The sequence below is a fragment of the Neodiprion lecontei genome, chromosome 3, assembly GCF_021901455.1.
Source record: "Neodiprion lecontei isolate iyNeoLeco1 chromosome 3, iyNeoLeco1.1, whole genome shotgun sequence".
NCBI classification, from domain to species: domain Eukaryota; kingdom Metazoa; phylum Arthropoda; class Insecta; order Hymenoptera; family Diprionidae; genus Neodiprion; species Neodiprion lecontei.
In genome coordinates, this window is record NC_060262.1 from 20,640,091 (window position 1) to 20,660,527 (window position 20,437).

The window sequence follows — 20,437 nt, forward strand, 5'->3', positions numbered from 1 at the left end:
TGATTTTAATTAGGTACTTCTTAATCATCTGACTTGTTTTTTTTATTTCAAATCAATTTTAACTCTGTGATAAGCGTTATTCAGTACACCTCTAAGATTCCAGATGTTCTTAAATGATTCCGGCTGAACATTGTACATCGAATCTACAGCCTTAGCCCAAATTTCAACATTCTTATCCCCTTCTTTGACCGGGATTTCAACTTGCCACAACGTCCAACTCCAGTGACGTCCAGGTTTGGATAAATCTTGGCCAAAAAACTCAGCTGTATGCCAGGTGTCACCGCCATCGATGGTCACATCGACTCTAACTATTTTTTGGCCGCCACCTGACCATGCATATCCTGTGAAACAATAGATATTAATCCAGTTCAGTTACGACTGATTGTCGTCTGCCTCACCTGCGACTTTGATTTTTCCATTTTGAACTACAACTTGATCTCCAGATTGTGGAGTACAAATTGCAGAAATTACTGGCAATTCCTGTATCGCGGGTGATTTCGAGAAATCAACAGTGTCCCAATCAGTGCTTGGTGAAAACCCCTTGTAGTCACCCTGCTGCCATTGTGATTGACTTTCGTGCTTTGAGATAATGATTCGACCTGTGAAAGCATGCATTGTGCTTACAAACTGATGCGCCAACACATGCCAATAGCTTGTTTAACTTTTTATTTGCTGCTTCTCACCTAGCCATTTTACATTCCTCGCTCCTACCACTCCGGGAACAACAACTCTTATAGGAAATCCATGATCTCTGGGCAGAGGCTTTCCGTTCATTTCGTAAGCCAATATAACGTCCCCTTTAGGGTCTATTGCTTTGCTTATTGGTATACTAGAACCGTAAGGTGTGCTCGAAGGATCCAAGTCAAGTCCTTCAAACTGTGGATGAAAAGAAAACTGAAGCTACGCACTAAAAACTGTTCAAAAAATATTTCACATAATGGTATAGATTAATATTTGTACTTGTATGTGCTCATAGTCTTCCTCTTTGACGTTCAGATCGTTTAAGATATCGCACAATTTGGCTCCTGACCACGTTGCATTCCCAACAGCTCCGACACTCCAACTCAGACCTTTTACTGCCTTTACCTGTCGCGCAAGAGATAATAGTTTTTTAGAATCACGTACGAATATTTAATTCCCACTCAAGTCGATAGGTACCTTTGCCATCTCCGATCGTCTGTTACCAGCGCACATTATCGTGCTGCTCACAGTGTGCTTTGGATATTTCTTAATGTCATCTAGCCTTAGTACTTTCTTGGTATCCTCTTCTATCGCTATTTCAAGTTCATAAGTTTGAGGATCTACGTCAGGAACTGGAAGGTGATTTCTAACATAGAAAAGATCCCTGAGAACACAATTCAAATTTATCCAATTATTGGCTGTTTGTAACAGTGAAATTCGGGTGTGATTAATATGAAATGAAAGCAACTAACGAGGGTGTGTGAAAACTCTCAATTAACAACGGTGCAGGTGTTTCTGCATTGAATGGTTTCGGGTTATTTATTATTAAAATCTTGTGCCTCTGTGGATCGTTTGCGTAAGGATCCTCCATCCCTTCAACGGCGGTTGACGCTTCTTCCTTGGAAATATTTCCAATTCGCATTGATTCCAACAGATCGTAGATATCGCGCTTGTTGTGATTTGAAAAGATCATCCAAAACGGCTCAATGGAGCCGCCAGCAGCCATAATTATCTTTCCAGCACCACCAGGGTGCTTCTCAATAAAATCTGTTATGTCATAGACGCCTTGCTTGTAGGTCACCCAAATGCCAACATTCTTATTGTCGTGTTTAGCCACCTCTGACAAGGTATACGACTTATACCTCGAGTCAAATTCTCCGGGGCTAGACCTTTGTCCAGAGTGTGACTCAATTTCATGTTCCCGAGCAAAAGCTCTTCGCTTGTTCGATGTATAGTAATAATAAAATCCGAGTATCGATACCACGCCAATGCATCCGATGTACTTCTTATGTTCATCTTTTGAAAAGTTTTCACGTGACGAATTGTAACCTCGTTTGTGCAATAGATACTTATTCTTCAGAACGCATAAGGAACTGCTTCCCACTGGTTTTACCAATACTGCAGTTGATCTAAAGGAAGATGAAACGAAAATAGCAATAAGTAAAGACTGGTAAGTTGAATAAGGTTGGAGAGCATTGATAGGAGTTTATGGAATCGAGATTTCCCTGTTAGTCTTTTTCTAAGACTTTCGGTTTACATTGCAAAATATGTGGTTTTTAACAGATATTGAGATTTTTGGATATACGGTTGTAAGTCTAATCAAAATCAAGCTCGAATCATGATACTTACAAAACATTACTAATGCTCAACTTAATTGGTGGATTGCCAAAATTGTCAGCAATATGATAAAACTATAGAACTATTAGAAGTCTGTTTAACGATATTATCGCAGAAAATAACATGATGTTCTACAAACATGGAAAATGGTGTAGATTGTGTTGAAAAATTGATTGCTTAGCAATTAGCAGATGATACGGGTTTTATCATTAAAGTACGATAGTCGAGAAATGTGACATAACACAAATACAATGATAACCCCGGTTAAAAAACGTAATCACAAGTAACGAAATGCCGACAAAGAACAAAAACACTCATAGAAACGGTAATTTAGGTATAATTCTACTGTGATTTTGTTTAAAAATAAGTTCAACTATCCCACGGGATTTTTGCTAACAAGGAATGGCAAGTAGATCAGCCGCGGAAATAATGAATTACCTGTTTTTAGCACGGCAAAGTATCCGTAAATGTAGCATGATTTCCTGTTGGCAATGAATTCAACAATTTCTTAATAATCCGTTTTTGAAATTCCCTTGAAGACAAGGTGTGCACGTTCGATTTTCAAAAGATAAATAAACGATCAGAGGGAGAGGGGAGAGAGAGAAATCGCGGTTTGCGGTAATCGCTGATGAGAATCGACAACTTTCTCATTTAACTTTTGGCGACAATAACGGAATAACGTGTTCCGGGGTTTAGCACTACGGATTACACGCTTGTATTTGCGTGCGTAATACGAACCAATAAACAAATTCTTACGAGTTCTCGATTTCGACATAGTTCGGCAGGGAGGTTATCGCGCCACCTGGCAATGCCCGGCATTTATCGTCCGTTTGTAGTGCATGCAATCGCTGTCAGTGTCAATGTCATTAGTTTTTCAAACGGGGAAGAAAAAGTCCAATGACAAGTTTAATGATAAAATGACGAATACGGCGCGGCTGATGACCAGGGTTATTTTTACCCAGTTGCAACTTGTTATTGTTGCATCGTATGACGAGAAGCTGTGAACAGATACGTGACCTCAAGCAGGTGCGACCGTAAGTAAAAAAATGTAGGGTGTGTTCTTGCGCAGCCATCTCTAAGTAGCGATGTCTAAGAATCAACCATATGAAGGCTATCTTAGATTTTTAACCAATTACATTCGAAATCATTTAGAAAATGACTTCCATATGGTCGGTGCAGAACGGGACGAAAATGCGTCCGCCGAAGGAACACACCTTATGTTCACTGCTTACGCGCAGTACCGCCTGTAAACAAGCATCTGCATCGCACAATTTCCGCTCTCCCCTCTCGATTACACGTTTAATTTGATCACAGGTCATTACAGGTATTTATTAGATTAGCTGATCGGAAACCGACTGATCCAACATCGTGGTAATTTCCCTTAGCTCGGCTTGCTTCCCGTTTCGTCACGATTTCTGACACTTCGAGGTTAGGCCTTGCCGACTATCAGTGAGTACTGCGTATTGGAGTTGAGGCGCTTTTTACCTTCAAATCTGGTAATGTGATAATATAAAATCTGTTTACAGGTACATAGGCCGATAAATGGTGGCTCAAGGATAAAGCTCGAGACAAGATGACGATGGCGATGCGAAAGAGAAGCGGCTCTGGATCCAAGCGACAGTACAGGGAAAAAATATTACTTATATATGAGAGCTTCTTCAAGGGGGATGAACCCACACTTGCCAATCCTCATTTTTGGGATGAACTCTTTCTCCTCAAACCAAAGGTCTGTCGCCACTTGAACGTTTCTTAATCATTATCATTTGTATAAAGGCTCACAAGACACGGTATCTTTTTTTCTCTAATGCCCTATTAACCTGGTTACTAGAAGGAGGAGTTACTTGTTTTTCAGATTCAGAATTTTTCGACTTTGTGCTAAATTTGAATGATGTTATGTCAAATATATTTTTGTGTTTTTTTACAGTGCCATTCACAGTATGACGATTCAAAAAATTATGGTTTAAATGATGAATGAATAAATTCGAACTGTGTTATAACTCTCAACAGGATTTTTGTATTTTTGTAGAGTACTGTTCACAGAATAACGATTGCAAAAATTATGGTTGTAACGATGAATGGGGTTTAAAATGGAGTTTATTCCGTGTACAATATTGTTCGGTACAATGTGCAGTTAATAGGTTTGGTCAAAACAATGTGGAACAATTAGGGTATTGCGAAAATAAATATTACCTGCAATAAAACGTGATCTGAAATAGACAAAGTAAATTTGTTCTAACGAAGTGATGATTTCAGCAAAAAAAATTTCAAATTTGCTCCATTATGTATAATTTTTGCTCCAAAATAGTATTTATTGTAGTTATGGTAATGGTCAATTCTTCATTCGGATCGCAGTAAAATCATTTGAACAGAAGGGCTCTATTCCATAAAAATATGATCTATGTACAAAATTACGCCTGCTAAATCCCAGTATTTTTTTTCATCTTTCTTAAAGTGAAAAGCTTGCTCCCCGTCATATACAAAGCTTCTTTCATTCATTTAGCACTATAAAATAAAGAAAGGATAAATTTTCCATATTTCGCCAGCTATTCGCTACCAAAAATAAATTTTGACATGTTTAATAGGACAACCTTTTTGTCTTTCGATCCACGTCCGAATGGGAACCATGTCTTTTTTTCCTCTAGCCTTGTGGGACCATCAGTTTCACTTAATTTTTTTGACAGCCACATTTTGCGCTTAGATTCTACCACTGATGCTTCTTTTTCATTGTTTTGTGAATCGCACGGCTCTGTTCCCTTTGGCTTAGATTCGTCCGCCTTTATACTGCTAGGCATAAACTTGCATCTAAAATTGAACCAAGCTTCACTGGTTTGGATCCTGTACTTTATGCATCTTAATTGAAAAACGCATACTCGCCCATAGTACTTTGTCATTTCCCAGGAAGGAATTGCCTGTGAAACCAAAAGTCAAATTTGCCCATTACTTTTATCGTAATTAAAAAAAATTCCATTCTGTCTTTAGGCAGGATAAACCCACTTCGCCCGCTTACCTGTACCACTTTCGAAAATAATTTTCCAATAACCATGTTATTGGTTGCATGAAAACTGTCATAACATCATGAAATAACAATTTCAGGGCGAATGAAATCTCGTCAAACCTTATTACATAAATGTCGAAAAAAATAAGTTTAAGCTCATTTTTCACTTGAAACAAGTTATTAGAAACACAATAGCAAATATTAAACACAAATTTTACAGCATCGATGGGTGGTTAGAATTTATTCTGTTCTGTCAAATGAGTTATGATATTGTAACAATTGAAGTATGAACTGAATGCAATGGCTACTGCTCAAAACTCCCATTAAAAAATATCTCACCTTATACAATTGCTTGATCAGTTCCTTTTTCACAGGTAGCACAAATTGAGGCTGAAATATTACGTTTAGCTGTAGACCAGCTTAGTACAGTGAGAGAAAATCTTAACGCTCTGGTATGCCACTGCGTCGATACTTTGGCACACGAACACCACATCAGGGTTGTGTATGCACTGCAAACATTGTCTGCTGTAATTCAAGCAATGTATAAAAAAGCTGACCAAGGTGACTGTGGATTTAATTTAATTGATAATTTGGTCGGTTTTAACTCCGCTGAACAGAGAATGACAACACTGATGCGGCACTGCAATAACTTCATCACTGGTGAGGCATTTTACTTAATTTAAGGGAGTATATACGAGTATACTACTAAAAAAGTAAGTGAATTTTGGGAATTCATATCTTGACAACTAGTTTTGCAATTTGACTGTGGCTTATTTGTTTCAAACGAATGTAGATCCAATCGAATTTTATTTACATATCTTTCATTAGAATCAATTGGTAGGAAGCATTTTTATTGACAGTAGCATCATCCATTTCCCTTGGTGACATGCTTTGCGGTGCTTGCGATATCGATAAAACAGCTCAACTGCATTTATTTAATTTCGGAGACAGTATTCTTGGATACGTTATGCTGTTTGCTACGATTCGAATTTTTTTTTTTCTTCATCAAAATAGCAACTTTTTGATACTGAAATTAAATTTTTCTTCTAAAATTTAAGACATTTTTATTTAATAATCAAAAAAGTCCTGTGTTCTGGAAAATCATGAGATTGTGAATGGGAGACAAACTATCTAAGAATACTGTCACCGAATTCGGTATAAGTCAGTCCAGCTGTGTTTCAGATAGCGTGAACACAACAAAAGATGTGACTGAGCGACATGGTTCACGTTATTGTCAATAACAATGTTTTCTATTAATTGATTCAAATAAAATAAAATATGCAAGTTGAAACTTGATGTACATAGTTTATAATAAAACAAACCCCATTAGAATTCAATAATTGGTTGTCGAGACCTAAATATCCACTTTTTCAGCTGTCTGTTCTGTATACTCCCTTGCATCAGGATACTTTTTCAATCATTCGTTAATCTTCAAGTATTGACAAAAATTTTCTTCATTTCAGGCGAATACCCAGATAGCTTGAAGGCCTTATGCCTTAAACTGTTACTGATAATAGTTACCGGCACGGATAATGTTAGCCAGAACACATTGCTTGAATACGTGATGTTGAACAGTGTATTTGAATCACTAGTGCAGGTTGATTCTATTGTTATTTATTTATAGATCTAGCTAAAGCTAATTTTGTAAAATTTCTGTAACCAATATTATTATTTCGCAGCTATTAAGAGATACGAAAACAAGGAGTCAGCATGGTCACGACGCAGTGCTACTCTTGACACTTCTAGTGAACTACAGGAAACACGAAAGTGCCAATCCCTATATAGTTAAACTTTCAATTCTAGATGACGAGGTAGCATTGAATGGCTATGGTCAAGTGATATCAACATCATTGACTGATTTTTGTCGACAATTCGACCAACAGAGAGCAGGTGAATCTCCACTAAACAAAACAAAATAGAACTTATCTGGACATCATCTAATAACTGAATAAATTTCTTCAGACATTCAAGCTTCTTGGTTGTCGTCATTGACGAATATGGTTGGCAGCATGTTTGTAGGTGAGGAAGAAGCAAAGACTCAACAAATTCGTGCTAATAACGCGCTACTCTTGGCACTTTATGAAGCGACACATTTGAACAGATATTTTGTTACTACATTGGCACATATACAGAGCGACACAAGTGCACCACCTTCACCAAATAATACTTTAGGTCCAAATGCAGTTGCACCCGGAGCGCAACCTCAAGATATAATGGCACAGCCAGTCAATCTCTTGGCAACGTTTTTTGAATACTGGTAAGAATGTTATTATCTTCAAATCTTTGATGATATGAAGACACTTCATTTAATTCATGAATTTGATTGCAGTTCCATCGTTACGCAAGGCGTTAAAACTCAGGGGAACAAAACTGATGCTATAACTGCAAACGTGAAGCTCTGCTTTCTCATTCTGAGTTGCATTGCTGAAGATCAATATGCCAACAGCTTGATACACGATGCTAACTTAGCCTTCAAAGCTCAACTACACAGATTACCCATGAGACATAGAAAACTCCAGGAAAAGGTGGCTCTAATTCAACCTTTAGCTGCCACGCTACTAGGTAAAGACTTTTTTTTTACTAGCACTGAGGGTTCAATAATCACTTTAAATACTGATATCGATTTACAAAATTCTCAGACTTGTTGGTTGAATTTATAATGACACACATGATGAAGAATTTTCCAATCGAATTGTATCTTCAGTGTATCGGAGTATTGCAAAGATTGCTTTGCTATCAGAAAAGGTGCCGCGTAAGACTTGGTTATCAATGGAGAGAGCTATGGGCTGCGTTGATTCATCTGTTGAAATATCTCACCACCGCCGAAAGTCAATTAGCTAAGAAAATGAACATATTTCATCTGGCCATCCAGGTAAACTCCGTAGAGTGAACTACGTGCTGTGTAATCAAGTCATTCCAGTTTGACAAAATAATTTTCTCATTTCAAGATCGTCAACATTTTGAATCTCTTCATTACATATGGAGATACCTTTCTATCATCGCCAAGCAGTTACGACGAATTATTTTACGAAATAATAAGAATGCGGGCCGTTTTCACGAATCTGAATGCTATGGGTAAATGATGAACTAGTTTAATTTTATAAACATCCTTGTAATGTTTCACAGGATTGATTAATGATCCACCTGTATTTTACACCCAGCCCTTAGATATTCGACGAGTGAGATTTGCGAGTTCAAAGAACATGCTCTGAAGTTGACAAACTGCTTAGTCAATGTGCGGGATATTATAAATCACTTTACTCCGAAGATTGATACTTGGTTAGCAAGTCAAAGTCTCTCAACACCAACCGAAGAACAGATTTTAGCTGTTGTTATTCAGAATTATGACAGTCTTACGTTAAAACTACAAGATAGTTTAGATCAGTATGAAAGATACTCTGAAAAACCGAAACATACTGCTTTCTTCACAAATATGGTAAGGCAGTTCCGTGCCGATGATCGTTTGTTGCAAACTGTAACATATACTTTGTGTCTGTTCTGATCCATTTTGAATTTATTACAGGTAAGAGGAGTTGTGATCGATACAAGAGGATCCATAGACTTAAGCACATTGGATACTCAGGCCATTCTACAAGAGTTTTCCAGCTTTTCGTAGCAATAAAGTATTGTAAGGATTAAGTCATTTTTAGTAACCCTTAATCATCTTTAACGTATTAATATACATATACATGTATATAAATTGCATCGAAAAATCTATAGATGAGTATAAAATGTACAAAAAAAAATTGATCGTGCCATAAATCGGGTTTTTTTGTGTAGTGGGGGTTTCGAAATTTTGGTTTCTTTGATGTTTTTCAATTATTGTTATTGTATTTTATATAACGCTAGCATATTTTACGCGTGTTTCACGTTTGTGTCCGGTATGTAAAGGAACTGTTTTAGCGATGGTGAGAGTAAGTTACGATTGCGCACACGCAGAAGACAATTCATTATGCATCGTGTATCCAGGATACAAAATAGATCATTTCCACCCGCGAGTACGGAATTTGTAGCACAAGCCGAGACCAGGGTTTTAAAATCTGTACGAATGGGGAATCGTCTATCCGCCTGGGATACATCCAATATTTTTCGTAACACTTGTGAGGAAGAGGAGAATAATATAGGGAAGGATTCACAAATACTTCTTTACCATCCTAAGCGAGAAAGATAAAGTAGAGGAGAAAAAGTTACTTTACGCCTGCCGTACAAGTACGAAAAGAGCACTTTTCAGAGCAGGTGTGAGAAAAAAGACCATTTTAAACCCTGGGAGTAAAACGTGATTTTTTCTGTACTCCGCGTATGCGCAGTCCCAACCAATCTGACATTACACGACCTCAACCTCAATTTCGTGCTTCGTGAAAATCCACGTAACATAGTCTTGTTACATGTGAAAAGAATAGTATACAACAAAGAGGCAATGATCTCCTTCGGCTCTCGTATTCGTTATATTCTTATTGGGCTCGCCTGCGTGCTGATCAACGACTCAGATTACAAACTTACGCTCGGCCTGAAAACACCGAGTTTGCCACTTTGTTACGCATTATAGTATACTCTTGAGTGAAGTATGTACTGGAAATAATTTCAATGTTCCGAAGTCTTGCAAAGCGGGACAGATATTATTGCATAATTGGTAGATAATATTAAGTAAAACTTGGCATCTCCTAGTTCTGAATTCACATCAAAGAAGTCATACTCATTAATAAAAACAAAAATAATTTTTAAGACCTTCGCTTTCATTCCATAAATTTGTCTATCATGCTTAGTTTCAATAACGAAAGTTACGTATTTACAAATTTGATACATCCTCACTTTTATAATAACCATAATCAACCGTTTATTTTGAGTTTCTACTTATCAATATGTCGGTTATAATTTCCTCATTAAACAGAGCAATTATTTGTTTTACTGTTAAAGTAAAGGTGTAATATATACAGCCATTTTCTGAATGAAGTTAATTTAAACTAGCTATAAGGTAATAATTAATTAAAGATCTAGGGGAAATTCGCTGCCCTACTGATGGAGTATGAAATGCATAGGAAAAAGAAACTGAAAATAAAAATGACATATTTTTTAAAAGTGGACATGACTTAGTCTTGAATTTTCGGAAAATTCTTAATGCTCTAGAGCAGGTGAGTTACTTTGAAACAAATTGATAGCTAACGTATGTTGAAAATTGTATTGAAACAAAAAAAATGTTTTGCATATTACAATGATTTTCACAGATTTTCTCTAAATTAGTTTTTCACTCTGGTGTGCTTCTCTTTTCTAAGTATTGCAGTGCCAACTTTGGATTTGTTCTCTCTGCCAATTTGTGTGCTGATGTAATCTCCGACGTCAATAACTTTTTTCAAATCGACACCAGACTCAAGACCTTGCCCATTGAGAAAGTACAGTAAATCTTCCGTCGCAACATTCCCAGAAGCTCCAGCGGCATACGGACAGCCTCCGAGACCAGCAACAGATGAATCAAAGATCCTGATGCCAAAATCCAAGCTTGAATAAATGTTTGTTAGTGCCTGTCCGAAAGTATCGTGACAATGAAGTGCAAACTCCGAGAAGGTTCCAGATGGAGATAAAGTTTTTAACTCGTTAAGAACTGCTCTTATCTTTTTGGGCGTTCCAACGCCAATGGTATCACCCAATGATACCTCATAGCATCCAAGTTCAAGCATGGATGCAGCCAAGCTTGCTACAACCGAGGGCTTCACGTCGCCTTCATATGGACATCCGACGATGCAAGATATGTAGGCTCTGACTCTGATATTGCGCTGTGCAGCCTGTTCTGTGATTAGAGAAAACCTTTCAATGCTCTTTGCAATCGAACAGTTTATGTTCTTTCTGCTGAATGCTTCCGAGGCTGCACCAAAGATGGCAACTTCCTGCACACCGACATCCAAAGCCTGGTGCAATCCCTGGAGGTTTGGAACTAGGACAGGGTAGCTAATGCCGGGCTTGATGTTAATACCCTCAAAGACTTCCTTGTTGTCTCCCATCTGTGGAAGCCATTGGGGAGAAACAAAACTCGTTGCTTCTATAGTCTTCAGACCAGTTTCAGAGAGTTTATTTATAAAACTGATTTTCGTCGAAGTTGGTACAATAACTGACTCATTTTGCAATCCATCGCGTGGCCCCACTTCAACTATTCTAACATAGTTACTGAAGTGTCTCACTATCTTCCTCCAACTGAGATTCAACATTTTGGTTCTTGTAGTCCTGCACCAAAGTAAAATGAGAATAATTCAGTGGTACACATCAGTTAAGACAATGCTGCGCAGTATTTCTTGACCAAGTGATAATTACCCACATTGCAGTATTTTGAATTTAATCCGTTTTAAAGATGCAAAATCCATTATCTTTCTCATATTGTATTGTTTGTGAAGGAAATAATTTCCTGATGCAAAAACATACGGTGAAATGGAGAAAAAAAACTTTCATCGACATACCTACACAAATTCGACGACTCGTGCAAAGTATAACGCTAATCGAACGAGTTAAGACGCGATTTTACGCATACTAGAGATTACATGATTATTTACTTTACATAAATTCATCGAAAAATGATAATATTGAGTCATTAAATTTTTCTCATTATTATTTTGTTTTCAATTTAAACCACTGCTTTTTAGTAATTATGTAGCGAAAATTTGATTCTCTTAATACTTACAGCAACACCTTGAGGGTTTACTGCAATAAAATATATTTACCAGGTACGTACAACCGCTTTACTGCTATTTTTATAGACACATGTACCTAGTGTTTGATAACTGACGAGACTTTTGAATAGCCACAAAGCATTCGAAAAATCGGCTAGCTTGTATGACTGTGATAAGAGAATGAAAGGTCGTCAGCGCGAACTTGGCCGACGATAATGCCTCTTTATCTATTAAATAAACATGAATACAAATCTGGCTTAACTCAAACTGAATGCGTCAAATGTATTCACGAAATTACTTGTCTTTCTCTGTTGACAAGTATGTAGCTGAAATTCATCGTGCATAAACATCACGTCACCATCGCCTAGTCCTGTGTACCAAGCAGATATACCTAGCCTAACCTAACATAACCAGTGAGCTACACGCCCTAAGCCAATCCACCAACCCTAACCTAACATAACTTATTCCCATAGAGTACCGTGCTTATTTCCTGAATTGCGATCCGATTTTGTCATGCAAAAAGTCACGTGTTCGTGTAATCAAAATGATCAAAATCGTGATCAGTTTTAAACATTTTGAATGGAATTATAATCTTAATAACGCGATCTAACCTAACCTAACCCAACACAACTTCCCCGTATCCTCTGGATGTCTGAATCGAAAAACCCAAGAATTCAAGTATAATTTCGACGATCTATTTGTGGCATTCACATGCCGTTGTGGACTAACACAGGGAGTATGCAGGCATAAAAGTAACGTTAACTGAAGATATATTGATGCGACAGTACACAGAGTTCCTTACAACTGGACAGAATAACCGCTATATATCGTAATTTAATATATCGACGCACATTGCTTGTTTCGTACGATTATAACCTTTGCTATGATCTCGACAAGAAAACAGACAAAATCGTTCGTAATCTTGTCATACCGATTTTTTAGGTTATGTGGGATTGGGAATCAATCGACGTCGAAGATGAGTCTGAGGAAAGAATGGTATTCAAACGGTATGAGGAATTGATTAATGACAAACAGGATACGGAAGGTTTTGAGACTGTCAGTTCTGTTATGCAGGTATGAATTTTATTCATTGCTGACATTGGAATGATTTTTCAAACTTCTAATACGCTTGTTTCCATATTCAGGATGAGGTTGAAACTACCGTACTTAAGATTTATCAAGTCATGCAACACCTCCAAGACCTTGAGGGTAAACTTCCACTACTCGCAAGAGACAATCATGTATTCTACCTCAAAACTTCCTTGACGCATCTTTCGCAGTCATATGAGGTAATGAGTTGTTTATATATATAAAATTTTCATAGCGAAGAACAGAAAAGAGTACTTTTTATTACAAAATAAAAATATCCTTAAACTATATTACATAAAAAGAATATTTTAAGTTACTTTCTAATGATTTGTTAATAATTATTATGCATATTCAATATTTATTACTACGATAGCTGGAATATGCCTACCAAGACATTGTATTTTGGGAAACGAATCTCAAGTGAAATACGTAACACAGAATGCTAGAATTCAAAGTTCTATTTATTTTCACTTCAGCAAAATTTTGTCTCATATCTTGATTTGTTCCATTCATAACTTATCAATAATTCGATTGCAGAAAGACGAGAAGTTTTAAAGACACAAACACAACAAGCAATTCACAACACATTCAATTCCAATTTTCCCATTCGCTAAATGCGAGAATACAAAAATACTTCAAAAATACAAAATAAAGTATAATCCATAAGCAAGATAACCACAATTTATTTTGTGACAGTGTCTAGACAGCAGCAGACCTTGGCTCTGTTACTGGATACTTCATGCTCTGCAAATACTAGGAGAAAGATTAGAAGATGAGGACTATTCTCACATAGCGGGATTCTTAGCAAAATGCCAATCACCAGAAGGTGGGTTTGGTGGAGGTCCAGGGCAACACCCCCATCTGGCACCAACCTATGCAGCTGTGAATGCTCTCTGCACCATTGGGACACCAGAAGCTTATCAAACAATAGACAGGTAAACACTGAGTAAAATTCAATTACTTTATAATAACGCCACAACAGTACTTCAAAGAATATTGAATTAATTCAATTCGATAAATGACCTTTGCAGGCAGGGGCTCTGTCGGTTCTTGTCTTCTTTGAGAGATGACGAGGGGGCGTTCAGTATGCACGTTGGGGGAGAAGTTGACATACGAGGGGCGTATTGTGCTGTTTCTGTGGCCAGATTAACAAACGTGTACCATCCGGAAATGTTCAAGAATACTGGAGAGTGGATAGCAAGTTGCCAGACGTGGGAAGGTGGTTTTGGTGGCTGCCCAGGCATGGAAGCTCACGGAGGATACGCTTTCTGTGCTCTAGCTGCATTACTGTTACTCGAAAAGTCCAAACTGTGTGATATATCGTCATTACTGGTACGATTGAAAATCATGAAATTTCGTATATTTATTTCACTTCTAAATGTAGAGCTCTGATAATGACCAAGGAAATGAAATTAATTAAATCTAAAACTTTATGTCTGAAAAATGATGATAAATGTATTTGAAAACCAAAGAGTACGTTTATTATCATAGACAGTGATGAAAACTTCTGTCATAAAACTGAATTCTATGCTGAAGCACTGTTTAAACATATAAAAATAAACTACCAAACTGTCATTGCAGAGATGGACTGTGAATAGGCAGATGCGACTTGAAGGAGGTTTTCAAGGCAGAACTAATAAGCTCGTTGATGGATGTTACTCCTTCTGGCAAGGTGGCGCCTTTCCCTTAATACACGCACTTTTATGCGAGCAAGGACATAAATCGAAGTTGTGGCTCTACGACCAAGAAGCACTACAAAAGTACCTGCTAGCCTGCTGTCAACATCCATCAGGAGGGCTATTAGACAAACCTGACAAGTAAGGAGAAAACTACGGCGTATATGCTTAGCAATTGTATCACTATAACATGATTCACTTTTTTTTTAGGCCAAGAGACGTTTACCATACGTGCTACACGCTGAGTGGATTATCTGTCGCCCAAAATTCGCCCACCCCTGTGGTCATTGGCAACCGTCGGACGAATGCTGTTGACACTGTGCATCCAGTCTACAACTTGGTCCAAACTTGTGCATCTGCAGCTCTTAATTACTTTAATACGTTAAAGATTCCCGAATTGGGCACCGTGTGCCGTTGAATATTAACGGACAAAGGACTATCGACTTGAATATTTCCTACTTGGTCTTCATTTCAGTATTTTGACAATTTACAGGGTAAACTCGTTGGTAGAATCACTTGAATAATTCAATGAGCAGACACGTCCTTTAACGTTTTTGGTTGTCTCACTACCCTGTGTATACGCCTCTAAACTATCGATAACTTATCTAGGCCTGTTTTACTTTAACCTGAGGTTATTTTATGCGGAATTATCGATAAGGATGCAGAAAAACTAACTGTGATGACGATTCAGGTCAATCAGTGCATCTGTGCATTGACAGAAGAATCCTAAGGACAGTCAACCTATTGGGCTGTGTCTAGACAAAGGGTAGTGAAAGGTCCGACGGGATTGCAGTTCTTTTTTGCAGGGCATCTTTAACTATATTCGGTTAACGGTCTACGTAATCATGAAAGGAATTGACGTTTGCTTCAAAACTTGATCGATTAAATAGTTTATCAGCTCGAGTCATGTGTCTTGAATTGTAATTAATAATGTGTAGCTGATGAGAGATTAACAATCGTGGGAGCAGGCTACCGCTTACAATAAACACGTTAAAATATAAAGCTACTTAACAACTGTGATCATGTTATTTTCGAACGTCTTATCACAGTTACTGTATGGGAGAAGGCCAGACTAATCATTATAAGGCTGGATTTTCACGGACGTCAAATCGACACGGCAGCGCTCGATGTCGACGGCAAAAAGGCGCTCATAAAAATGAGCACCGAAGCAACGGCAAAATGCCGCGAGTCTAACTTACATGGTTGAGTCAGTGGTTCTCAGTTGCGTTTTCTAAGAATTGAAAACACTGATTGTTAATTGGAAGTGCGGACCATTTTAGAGGATTAGGATGTAGACAAACGAACAAAATGAAGAAGTGAGAAGGGAATCGAATAAAACGCTAGCAGTTTTCCGAGGTAAGAAAATAATTAATTCATTTTGATTATTCCAGAATCGTGCACTCGTGCATAATTGAGCTGCCTTTTCATACACTTATTACCGCACAGTCCATACTGAAAATACTGCGGTGTGTCCAAGGCCATTCTTAATGGGAACAATAAACAATAATGAAAAAAATATGAATACTTTATTCATTTCAATGAATTACATGAATTACGATTGTAAAATAATGAAAATAAATTAGATTATTTTCTTATATCTCGAACAGCTATTTATAGAGCTTATACAAGCGCTATAGAATACGCTGTAAGCAACATATCAAGAATTACAGCCCAAAAATAAATGATTTCCTTTGTAATTCCTCTATTGTTGGTTCTACGCCCTTTTTGTTGTCTGTTTCGGATTGTTGATGGTCCAATTAGTGGTAAAAGAGTCCTGCAAAACGATTTTGAGATGAAATGTTCCCAAGCTCTGAAAATCCCAAGAAAGCATGGCTGATCCCGGTGGATTTTTTCATTCGAAAGTTCAACGATTTTGAAAAATACCTAAATTAATTCTTTGATGCACTATATCGAAGTAATTTTTCGAGAGGAATCGATTGGGCGCAGTCCGAATACGCCATCAGCTTCTTGATTTTCTCCATTTTTTTAATTTCAAATCTCAATTCAAAATCTTAGATTTTTAAATTCTTCCACGACCCATTTCATGAGCAGCGCTACTGCTGCGTAAAATTACCAGACTGATGCTGGTGAAAACTAATAAGTTACTAAACCACTGCTGCTTTTTACTGCTCATGAAATAGCACCCTAAGTGTTCTCTAAAGGATAGGAGATAATAATTCTCCCGCCCTCTCTGTCTTTCTATTCATGGAGCGGGGGCCACGGGAGGGGAAAACAGCTTGGCCGGCGCGTGCAGCTACCCCCACTCCATGGGAAGAGCGACAGCGGCAGGGGGGGGGGGATTAATATTTTCCGATCTTCAGAGAACTGATTTTATTCTCTTCTGAGCGCCGTGCGGCGTCAGTCGTTTCCGAGCAATTGGAGCGAAATCCCGTGTTCTCGTGTTCTCGGTGACGGTTCAACGTTCAGACCGCGTTCTTCAGGTTGTGTCAAGACGTTCGATCAGTGCATTTCTCACCCTACGCATCTGTAAATACTACACGAGGAGCCGCGTGTAGCCTGAAGAAAAACCGAGTTACTGAAATAAAAACATCCTGCGAACGTTGAAGGTGAATTTCGTGTCCCGAGTTTTCATTGTTTTATGCAACTTCAGACTTCACTGATGTGTATTTTTTTCTCTGTGCGTCGAGTGTCAATATAATTATTTTTTTGGCTCATTTTCAGCGAACACGCAGTTACATTGTTAGCAAGTTTATTCATTCAGTTCAAACAGACAGCTACAGTACAAAAAGTGAGTATAAAATCGAGTTTTATTGCGGTGTGGATTTGTGGATAACAGATTAGTGAAGATCTGAATTACGTGAAAAGTGCGTCGCTTTACCAATACACCTGAGATGCTACAAAAACTACTACGTGTGAAAGTGTGGTACAGCCCAGAGTCAAGGTAACGATACTTATTTTAATTATTGATTGATAATTCACGGAGGTACATATAAAACCAAACTTTTGTTCTAGCGTAACATGCGATGCATAAATATGAAACTAGACAGCAATTAATCTGAAAACTGAAAAGCCGATTTGCTAAATTAATTCAAGTGTCTTGTTTCGTTTTTTTACAGATTTAAGCAGAGACTTCCGAGTAAATTTTCCATTTCTCGGCAACGTTGGTGAGTTTGCATATGTTAGGTTATGGGTATTTCCCTGGAATTCCTCTGTCACGTGGCATGGCGGTAACAATTATTATACAAATCTTCGATTTCTCAGCTGCATGGATAGGCTCATTCACGATCGCAACGTGCTTGACTTTCAGTCGAATAATTTTTTTTTGCAATTCAATTTATTGTAGCTTACTTAAAGTTACAAATTTTACACGTTGCTAAAAGTGGAATGAGCACCGCGACAGGTAACCATCGCTTACTCGGAACTCGCAAGATCGAATTGTGTTTCGTAACTGATGTAATAATCTACGTTTGAATTTACTGATGAAGCCGTTTAAGTGGTGAGTTTATCTGAGGTTTTGAAAGTATTCAATTATTCACATTATTGTTAAATTGATAAAATTCCAGAGTCTGGCATAACGTAACGTAATCAACTTGCATCTTATATATCATTTTCAATCTTTTAACATCCAATAATTATTGATCATCTGCAGGCTTAGCTCGCTTAGAAAAATGCTAATTGGCATACAGGATGTACTAATCAATTTTACAAAAGGTTAATGTACCGATAGTCTGCCAATATTTAATAAAATAATACATACAATATTAGGGTTGGCGGGATACAACCGCGATACTGTAAACAGAGTACGCAGACTATGATACGAAAACATTTTGATCCCAACAGGTAATCAATGAAAACGTAAGTCAGTGACCACGGCGCGAATGATGAAGAATGTTGTGTGTTGGGAAAAATGGAGAATCGTTTAGATCGAATATAGGTAACCGGGTAGGTAGGTGGACGTTTTGGGATCCGTCGCGAGATTTATGCATGTGTGTGTGTGAATCTTTCTTTTCCGTTGGGTAGTTCCGTTGGGAAACAGGCAAGGGTAGGAAGGTCGCGATGTGCCGTGATGTTACTAACTTTTGTAATCCACAGCGTCAAACGATCACAGACATTTTTTTCCCAACAGACTCCATATTCGCGTCTCGCGACCATTTGTAAACATTTGAGTATTAACGAGATTGAATTTTCCATTTTTTGTGACTGCAACAATTTTTCAATCGTTATGCAATTCAATTATTTAGTCATTACCGATCGTTCTTCCATTCAATTGATCTCTGTGACCGTCTGAATGGGCAAAACGCATCTTTGGACAATCTATCGCGTTCCGTGGTACGCTAGATGGGGAGAGATGCTTAGCTCGAAGACTTCGCGTCGAAGAGGACCGCCGACCGTCACGCCACACAATAATGCATGCCCTCCAACCTCCCCTCCGATTTCGGTTCGATTTATGATCTGAGAACAACAATCCACATAGCAATGTATCTAATTCAAAAAGATGCAGATGTGGATTGGATTTCTACAGAATTTTTGGGACAAGTCCCAGATATTACAAATTTCTGGAGAGTTTAATCTGTCGCGCCTTATTGCGCGTAGATTAATTATAAGAATTGGACGCAGCCTTTTGGGCGTAAATTGATAACTAGAATCGGACGCGTTTTTTTACATGTCGATTTTTCAAACGGTATATAACAAGTTCCAGATAATACAAATTTTTTGACAGTTTGATCTGTTGCGCCTTATTGCGCGTAGATTCATCACGAGAATTGGACGCAGCCTTTTGCGCGTAAATTAATAACGAGAACCGGACACGTTTTTTCACACGTCGATTTTGCAAATAGTCTATAAAAGAGTTACGTACTCTCAATGTGCTAATCTTTCAGCTCTTCGGTCAATTTTTTCAATGAGTAATGATTTTTAAGTTCCACAGCGCCTTTTGCGCGTGGATTTGATACCTTTCAGTTATGAGAGAAAACGCGGCATTTGAAACCCGGCGCTCAACGCGCAAGTACGAAAATCTCGGTAGCTCATTCAAAACCAGCTACTAAAAATAACAAAAAGAATGATGTTAAAATTTTGTACATTCGAGGTACGGGTGATCCGTCTAAGAGACGCATTTTACAAGATGCAATTCAGTAAGAAATTAACTCCCAACTTCGCTATTAAATCTGCATTGTAGAAAATCATTTTAAAATTTTTATGACAAATTTGTATACCCACTTGATTTTTAGATTACTTGACTGAATCTACTGTTAAATACTTTTGTAAAAAAATTCACATTCACATACATAACAAGAAAGGCAACTAATATGATAACTTGCATTGTATAATATTATTAATTGATCTCAGACTCGATTAAAAGTCAGAAAATAAATGTTTTGTCACATTATATATATAAATTTATTACTTTCGACAAAAAGGAAGTGATCCGTCAAAAAGGCAAATCGTACATCAGTTGGAATAAAAAATGTGACTATTTGACTGGGAAAAATTTTCAACGGATGATCATTGAATTATTGTTATTTATGATATAATTGTGAATAAAAAATTGTGTACAAAAGGTCTTACATAGTAAGATAATACATAATACGTATATGCTATAAATAATTTTCTCATACCCCGCAGATGCTTGCGGAGGAAGCTGTAATTTTTTGACGGAAATATCGTAGATAATTGACGAGAATTCGATTATAAAGAATTAGGAAAATCCATCTTTAAGTGAAATCAGTCATTACTTTCTGATATCCTATATGTAGTATTCTTACACA

At 37.6% G+C, this 20,437-nt stretch overlaps 4 protein-coding genes across 18 annotated transcripts; 2 read left to right on the plus strand and 2 right to left on the minus strand.

Annotated features, from left to right (window-relative positions):
- Positions 1-24: 24 nt before the first annotated feature.
- LOC107227757 (sulfite oxidase, mitochondrial) lies at positions 25-3,194 on the minus strand. Of its 2 annotated transcripts, none has more exons than XM_046735743.1 (8): positions 3,055-3,194; positions 2,737-2,780; positions 1,521-2,090; positions 1,159-1,345; positions 961-1,086; positions 684-876; positions 399-599; positions 25-341 (listed from the first exon to the last, which is right to left on the minus strand). In XM_046735743.1, exons 1-8 carry the CDS (start codon positions 3,115-3,117, stop codon positions 43-45), a joined length of 1,683 nt encoding a protein of 560 aa, XP_046591699.1. In that variant the 5' UTR covers positions 3,118-3,194; the 3' UTR covers positions 25-42. The 2 variants fall into 2 exon arrangements, with proteins under 2 accessions (XP_046591699.1, XP_015524470.1); XM_015668984.2 differs by having other exon boundaries at positions 1,434-2,090.
- On the plus strand, positions 3,184-10,516 carry LOC107227756 (armadillo-like helical domain-containing protein 3). 6 transcript variants are annotated; one of them, XM_015668983.2, is made up of 13 exons: positions 3,237-3,332; positions 3,451-3,622; positions 3,684-3,747; positions 3,825-4,024; positions 5,668-5,953; positions 6,757-6,890; positions 6,973-7,183; positions 7,256-7,550; positions 7,623-7,855; positions 7,933-8,165; positions 8,242-8,368; positions 8,455-8,729; positions 8,817-10,516. In XM_015668983.2, the coding sequence occupies exons 4-13, from the start codon at positions 3,872-3,874 to the stop codon at positions 8,907-8,909; spliced, it is 2,040 nt and encodes a 679-aa protein (XP_015524469.1). In that variant the 5' UTR covers positions 3,237-3,332; positions 3,451-3,622; positions 3,684-3,747; positions 3,825-3,871; the 3' UTR covers positions 8,910-10,516. The 6 variants fall into 6 exon arrangements, with proteins under 6 accessions (XP_015524468.1, XP_046591689.1, XP_015524466.1 ...); XM_015668982.2 differs by lacking the exon at positions 3,451-3,622 and having other exon boundaries at positions 3,184-3,324; positions 3,623-3,747; XM_046735733.1 differs by having other exon boundaries at positions 3,200-3,324; positions 3,613-3,747.
- Positions 9,590-12,300, minus strand: LOC107227768 (hydroxymethylglutaryl-CoA lyase, mitochondrial). 5 transcript variants are annotated; one of them, XM_046735759.1, is made up of 3 exons: positions 11,958-12,300; positions 11,598-11,684; positions 9,590-11,506 (listed from the first exon to the last, which is right to left on the minus strand). In XM_046735759.1, coding segments are annotated over exons 2-3 (981 nt in total). In that variant the 5' UTR covers positions 11,600-11,684; positions 11,958-12,300; the 3' UTR covers positions 9,590-10,527. The 5 variants fall into 5 exon arrangements, with proteins under 5 accessions (XP_046591715.1, XP_046591714.1, XP_015524494.1 ...); XM_046735758.1 differs by having other exon boundaries at positions 11,594-11,684; XM_015669008.2 differs by lacking the exon at positions 11,598-11,684 and having other exon boundaries at positions 11,998-12,300.
- On the plus strand, positions 11,896-15,725 carry LOC107227767 (protein farnesyltransferase subunit beta). 5 transcript variants are annotated; one of them, XM_046735745.1, is made up of 7 exons: positions 11,896-12,000; positions 12,889-13,020; positions 13,092-13,235; positions 13,732-13,970; positions 14,067-14,367; positions 14,617-14,852; positions 14,922-15,725. In XM_046735745.1, exons 2-7 carry the CDS (start codon positions 12,892-12,894, stop codon positions 15,127-15,129), a joined length of 1,257 nt encoding a protein of 418 aa, XP_046591701.1. In that variant the 5' UTR covers positions 11,896-12,000; positions 12,889-12,891; the 3' UTR covers positions 15,130-15,725. The 5 variants fall into 5 exon arrangements, with proteins under 5 accessions (XP_046591701.1, XP_015524490.1, XP_046591700.1 ...); XM_015669004.2 differs by lacking the exon at positions 11,896-12,000 and adding an exon at positions 12,385-12,809; XM_046735744.1 differs by lacking the exon at positions 11,896-12,000 and adding an exon at positions 12,385-12,698.
- The last annotated feature ends 4,712 nt before the right edge of the window (positions 15,726-20,437 follow it).